Raw genomic sequence first — 7410 nt, forward strand, 5'->3', positions numbered from 1 at the left:
GAGCGTGAGTCGGGCTGCAGAGTGAGAAAGACGGTGTACACATAGACTCCCTTCTTGACTTCCCCAGCATTTTCAAATGCTCTTACAATAAAAGCTTTGATGGAGGTCAAAAACAGGCAGCAGTGCTGAACACATAAATATTAAAGCAAACTTTAGACAGCAGGTTTACTATTCAGACATGGAATACAATCTGTTCTGTTTTTGGTAAGAGGAAGAGGGAGGGGCACCCAGGCTGGCGGATGGGGAAGGATTGTCTTTGAGGACAGAGACTGGGACCAGCGCTCACAAGCCTGGTTCAGATCCCTGGACCTTAAGCCTTAAACACTCACCCTTGAAAAAGTGCAGGAGGAAGGGTGAGTGGGGAGGAGAGGAACGCCAATATTTTTACACTGAAAACCCTTGAAGACATAGAAATAATCACAAAATAGAAACTGGGAAAGTAAAATCTTTGAGGTCTAACAGAGAGTCCTTAACAACAAGGATGAGTGTGGAGGGACTAATGTCACTTGTCTCTAGGAGGAGGATGTTGTGCTAGGGCTGCAACTGGGGATATAAGCTTCGTCAGGGATCCAATTAAAATGAAACCTACCTAAAGGAGGAGGAGAAGGAAACTTACCCTTTGCTTACAGGCTAACAGGGCCACATCCCTACAGACCATTTTCCCACAGACCTTTCAGCTGCTTGAAAAAGCACCACCTACCCCTTCCACCCCCACCAGGCCCTGAGGAGTATGGCCTGGGTGCTGGTCCATGGGCTTTCCTGCCAGCACCGGTGAAAGGATTAGGCCAAGGAAGGGAAGGCAGGAACCTGCATTTACTGAGCAAGTATTCTGTCCCAGGCCCCCAACTGCATCTCAACCTCAGCCTTCCTTGGGGCAGTATTCACTTTCGGTTTGTTTCTTACAGAGGAGTAAAGGAAGGCTCAAACCGGTTATCTACTAACTTACCCCAAGTTACAGAGAGCCAGAATTCTTGCTGGTCTGTGCCTCTCAGCTCTGCTTATGCCTGCATGAGCTGGGATGCGAATCACAACGGTGATGGTAGCTACCATTATCAGGCACTTATTACGTGCCAATATGTAGGCACTTTACCTGCAGCACCTCATCTAATTCCCACAGCAACCTTTTGAGGCAGATTACCCTCATAGACACTGTGCTTAGGGAGAGGGCAAGTAGCTGCCTAAGGTTAAACAGCACCTCCGGGGTCCTTTCCTGCCTCCCAACCCTAGAGGCCATAGCAGCCATGGCCTGGTGCAAGTCACACACAACAACATGTCACCGGAAGAGAAACCCTATCAGCTTCTGCAGCTTTCAAATCACAGAGGCAAAGCTCAGGTTACCAAGAGCTGAAATCAATATGGAAATACATGTTTATGAGCTTCTGAGAGAAGACTTCAAGCCATAAAGAACACAAGCAAATCAAAGGGCCGGGGGCCAATCTCTGAAAGCATTCTGAAGTCTTTGGCTCAGTCTTTTCGCCACCAGTGACAAGAGTTTTGAGTCAGTAACCCTCTAAGCTTTCCTCTGCCAAACAGCCCGGCACGACCTGATCTTCCAACAACTTTCACCAGTGACTAAAACATCCAGGAGACTCACCAGAGGCTTCCATGCTAACCCCTGGCACAAGTATTTATATGAAGAAGTATTCCCAGGTCACAGAGCCTACACCATATCCAAGGAGAGGACCACTCAGTGTATATCTGCATCTGCATATGGAGGTCCTTCACAGCCTTCAGGAAGTCATCTCCTTACTTACAGTCATCAACCTCCCAGGAACAGAATATACAAGGGTGGTTGCCAGGGGCTGGGGGAGGAGGGAATGGGGAGTAAGTGTTTCATGGGTACAGAGTTTCAGTTTTGCAAGATGAAAATAAGTTCTATGGACAGGGGGTGGTGATAGCTGCAATGGTTAAAATGGTAACTCCTATGCATATTTTAGCACAATTAAAAAAAAAAACACCCCAAGCACCTCCTCCTCTGTGCAGCCTCTCTGGATCTTCAAGCTCCTTTTTAATCTCCAGCAGAATTAACTGTGCTTTCTTGAGTCTCACTCCATATCTTAGCACTGACTTCAATCTGCTTTGTGTTGTGCTTATTTATTTCACATGTGATGGCAATGAATTGCCCTGGGGACAGGGCCTCCTAAGTGTCTCACTCATCTAAGGAGCCCACCTAGGGCCCTGTGATGCCAGTGGGTACTCTGTAAAGGTGGATGCCCTAAATTTTCTTTCTTAAAATGCAGTAGGAGTGTATCAGCCAATTGGTACAGTTAGAGCTCTCCTTTCTGCCAGACGGAAGACCGACTGAGTCTGGATCCAGTTTCCAGCATTAATAGTGACTTGGGTAACATCCCTTAACCTTAACCACAAGTCTTGGTTACCTTATCTGCAAAATGGAGACTGTAATCCTGCTTTTAGGACCGTCGTGAGAACCAGAGAACATACATTAAAAGCCTGGCACAGAGGACGTGCTCGGGAGAGACCACTCTACCTACTGGTCCCGGATTTCTGGAATAGCACAAAGAAGCCTGAAGCACCACCTCAGCAGTACCCTCAATAAGCATTAGCTGAGCCCCTTCTCTGAGCCAGGCGTGGGCCAGGCACCAGAAGGTAAAAGCCAGGACGACTGTCACTGCCCTTTCAGAGTGCATGGTCCTTCTCTGGCACAGAGACCACCGTCCCCTAGGCGGGCACCAGTGGCCTCAGGCCAGAGCTGCTGCCAGTTCAGGGAAAGCTGGACTTTGGGAGCACTGAGTAAGCAGTCTGCAAACCAAGGGACTTTAATGAGCCATCAATTTTTCCCAGCTCTCTTGGCACCCCCAACAGAAAAGGAGGGAGGAAGATCGTGAGAAAGGGGACTGAAATCTAAGGGGAAGAGTCCCCTGCTGGGCTTGCCTCATCAGCGTTTTCCTGAGACCTCAAGGGATACATCAGCTGTCATCCTGCCAGCAAAACTTAGGGAATATATAGGACATAAAATCAAAGAAAAAAGCTTGCATCTAATTAGCAGGTTAAAAAAAAAAAAGGAAGCAACCCAAACTGAAAAACAAAATTAAAATCAAAGAGGACAGACTGATGAGCTGGCTTTCTTTGTGACGCTTTGTTTTTTCGAGCATTGTGATGGAATGAAGGGTGGAGGCAGGAGGGGGAGGGCGTGAAGGCTTTTAAGAGGTGGGCCTGAACAGAGCCCAGACGCCACCCCTACCCAGTCCTGCAGTAGCCTCACCCCTTTTCAACCTCAGCACTGCCCGGAGCTTGCTCACTGCACCACTTTCAGGGGCTGCTGAGAGGCAGCCTGTGGCACAGCTCCACCGCCCAACACCGCAGGCAGATGGGCTTCCTGGGGCCAGCATGAGCCCTTTATTATAACCTTAACCTTCCATCTGGAGAGAACACTTTCTTTTGTTTGTTTTCAGTGGTCAGTGTCCTGTGAGGACTTCTTTGACCTGGGCAATGACATCTAATTTCCTGGCTTTAAATATCACCTCCATACTACTGACTTCAAATTGTCCAAACAAGCACCTCTCCCGCCCCAATGAGAATGTCTACTCTCTGCTGGCCAACAAAGGGATGCAGGTGCTACCCGTAACCCAAACTCACCGTGTACCCAACAGAACTCGAGAGACTTGCCCAGCAATACTCCCAACCCCACCCAAAGCTCCAGCCTCCCTCACCCCTGCTTGGCCTCCACTGATGTGGCAGAGTCCGTATGAAGGCCACTGATGTCCTGTGTTGGACCTTGCTTCTTCTGCCTGGGACGTGCCTTTCCCTCTGGGACACCATTCCCAGTCCTGGCACCAGCCTCTCCTCCCCTGGGATTCCTTGGTATGGCCTGTGCCTCCATTACTGCCCCCTTATCACTCCCTTAACGCTGTTCACAGCACCTAGCACATCATAGTTAGTTTCAAGTATCTCTCCCAGCTAGACCATGAACCCTCAAGAATAGGGATCTTGCTTATTTATTCTTCCTTGTATCTCTAGTACTGGATACAGAGCTTGGCACCCAGCAATGCCAGCTGAGTAGTTGCTGGAGTGTGTATTTCACTTAGCTTGATTATGGTTGGTCATTTCTACATCTATGTTCCCCAGAAGACTATAAGCTCCATGAGGGCAGGTGCTGTGTGACACCTTAGTAGCACAGTATTAGCACTGTGCCGAGCCCTGAGGAGAGTCGCAGTAAACGTTTGCCAATTTAAATTCACACAAGGGTAGGGTTTAATTCAACAATGTTTAAAATATTCACCGGGTGTCCATTATGTGCCTGGCATTGCTCTAGGTGCTGAGGAGACATGGAGAACAAGCCAATGTCCCTATGTCACGGAGCTTATATTTTAATGTATGAGACACACAAACCAAGGAAACAAAGACATAAAAATAATTACAGACTGTGATAAGGGCTAGGAAGGAAATAAACTGGGTGCTATGATGGGAAATAACACATGGAGAGAAGTGGATTGATTCAGGATGGAGACTGGAGGCAGACATGGCAGCTTTACTAATGGATTGGCTGTGAAGGGTGATGGCGAGAGAGCTGAAGGGCCGGACCTGGGTCTGGGAGGAGGGATCTGAGAGTCTGGACAGAGCAGGAAAAGAAAGCAACAGGGGAGAGGAACAAGAGTGGTGGGAATGGACGCAGCATCTGTGCAGGCTGCTCACCTGCTCACCAGCCCAGACAATCAATAAATGTCTATTCAGCACCCAGTATGCGCCCAGTGCTTTAACAGGCACTTGGGGAATAAACTGGGATCTGAGGGAGACAGAGGCTGGCTCATAGCAACTAAAAATCCTGAATAACCTGAGGTATGTGTTAGGATCTCTGAAAGAAAAGCATCCACCTACTATGTGTCAGCACCTGTTAAAAACACTTTTCCTTTCTCAGATCACTGTTTTGATCACAGGAATGGAGGTGCAGGGAGAAGCCTAAATGCAGGAGAGTAGAGCTGAGAGTAATAAAAAGTTCTAATTGAACATGTGGGCATTGAAAGTAAATGCCATTTAAAGGCTGGGGTTGCAAATCACCACAGCTGCACCTTAGGGAGGAGGTGGCATGACACTCTGAGCAGTAACTCATGTGAATGTGACACTGAGAAAGAGGGAGCACCCATGATGCCACTGTGGAAGATGCTAGGCTAGGCTCATGAACAAGTTCCCCCTTTCCTCTTTCTGAGGGAGAAGACAATAAATGCCAATGCCTTGAAGGCTCCATCTACAAAATGGGCACTACGGATTTACCATCCCCACCCTCCTGGGAGGGCTGTGCTGATCATGTGATTTCCAGTCCTATGTTTTCACTCACACTGTTCCTTTGTTTTGGAATGTCTAAGACCCAGCTCAATGTTACTATTTCCACAAGGCTTCCCATGGGGTTTTAGCCGTGCCTCACTTATAATGCTGCTAATGATAATCATCATCATAATAGTTCATAATACTCATAATAGCTAACATTTGCCAAGAACTTATTAACTTGAGATATTTTCCATATATCATCTCATTTAATCCTTTGACCTAATCTATGAGGTCCCAGAGCAATTGGATACCTTGCCCAAGGTATCACAGTAAACAGCAGAGCCAGGATTCTGTTTCAGGAGCCAGATCCCAGAACCCATGGCTCTTAACTTCTCTTCACTTTATTATATGTATCATTTATCACCACATTTCATCTCCCACATGTAACAGGAGTTATAAGCCACTTACAGGCAACCCTCTGAGTAAATCTAGCCTAATCTCTCATCTTAGAAGTGGGCAGGACAAGGGTCAGAGAGAGAGAGAGATGATGTGCCTGCAGTTACGTCCATCACGACTCTCTCTCTGAACTCTGGCATTATCAGTACTGTAAAGGCCAATACAGGCTTCTAGCCGCCATGTGTGTTAGTCTGTGCTAAGTGGCCCGAGGGTGGAACTGCACCACTGAGCTGATTGAGAGCATGCTCACTGACTGGAGGCCCCTTGGGAGCCACTCCAGCTGAGTCAGGCCCAGCCAAAGATACAACAGCATTTGAGAGACCCGTTGGGGTAGGTGAAGGAAATTCGCCCAAGCACTTTCTGTGTGCCAGACACTACACTAGATGCTATCATGTAAGTATCTTGTGAACTTTTGCAAAATTTCTTCTAGATCATGCTCACACAGCTGGGGGAAGGCAGTGCTAGCACTGGAAAGCAGGCATGCTTTTTCTACTACACCACACAGCCTCAGATTCACTTCCTTCTGCCTTAATTCCAGGTAGTTCTTGTTACTTCCTTGTTTTTTTCCCCTAAGAAAGCAATTTCCTTCCACTACATGCAGTTTGGAACTAGATTTTTTTGTTTATTTCTTGTTTGGTGTTCTTTTGTTTTGTTTTTAAATTTCCAACACCTAGTGCTTCTTGTTTGTTATGTGTTTTTAAAATTCTGGAACTAGAGGGTCAGAGGCAGAGAATAACTAGGTTAGTCTTCGGTATTCTGACGAGATGACCTGGACACACGCTGAACTGGACAACACACTTAAGCCTTCAGTGCAGAGAATGTTATGCACCAAATTCCAGGGATATTGACAGAGACAGAAAGCACCGTCTAATTCCCTGGAGCCCCAGACACAAGCAACGTGCAACTCACCCTTGATGATGTGCCTGACAATTTTGATGGAGCTTCCACGCATATTTAGGATTTGGTGAACCCTCTGGCGAATCTAATAAGGAAGGGGAAGAGTGGAAAGAGAAAGAAAAAGCATCATTTGCCCTGGTAGACATCAGAATACGTCATATTGAAAGTATTCACCTCACCCCCATCCCTAAAAGAGAGGGCCCACATAGAGTGGAGGAATTCAAGGAGAGTGTGATTCACTCCATTCTACCTAAGCAGGTGGCAAGCAAGGAGGCAGGGAAGGAAGGGCCCATCCAGGGGCAGCCCCCTCCTACCTGGGGCACGTTGGCATTGCAGATCTCTGCCATGATGTAGCAGATGTGCTGGAGAACAAAAAGCCCTGCGTCCAAGCGCCGGAGGTAGAACTCATCCTCAATGTCATTGTCTATGATTTCTCCACGCCGGACCATGTCCTAGAAATGAATGAACGTTTGGGAATAAAAGTCACACAGTGAGTGAAGGAGGAAAGAATAGGTTTCTAGTCCACCCATAATACACAGAAGAGTAGTAATTACAACTACAACAACAAAAGAAAACCACTCTGCCTCGATTTGCCTCCTGCTTCTCCCATTATTCTAAAGTATCTTATGTTCTCTTGTTGGCTCAGGGAGTCAAGATTAAAGTCCATTTTTCCTATACAGTGACTCAGGGCCAAAATGATCTCAACAACATATTCAACCTGAAAAAATAAGCTGATGGGGACACAAATCTATTCATCTGCTTCTACTCATTCTTTACTCTTTCGTTCCAGCCTCCATAAATAACCTCTCTACAGATAAACTTAACTCTCTTTCC

General features: G+C 47.0%; 1 protein-coding gene across 1 annotated transcript in view; it reads right to left on the minus strand.

Moving 5' to 3' along the window:
* Positions 1–7410, minus strand: part of CTNNBL1 (catenin beta like 1) — a 172190-nt gene that overhangs the window by 4719 nt on the left and 160061 nt on the right. Inside the window, exons 14-15 of the mRNA XM_007447720.1 lie at positions 6891–7028; positions 6589–6661 (exon numbers count right to left, since the gene is read on the minus strand). Coding sequence (XP_007447782.1) covers positions 6589–6661; positions 6891–7028 — 211 coding nt within the window. The remainder of the gene's footprint in view (positions 1–6588; positions 6662–6890; positions 7029–7410) is intronic.

Source organism: Lipotes vexillifer, unplaced genomic scaffold, assembly GCF_000442215.2.
Source record: "Lipotes vexillifer unplaced genomic scaffold, Lipotes_vexillifer_v1.1 scaffold397, whole genome shotgun sequence".
NCBI classification, from domain to species: domain Eukaryota; kingdom Metazoa; phylum Chordata; class Mammalia; order Artiodactyla; family Lipotidae; genus Lipotes; species Lipotes vexillifer.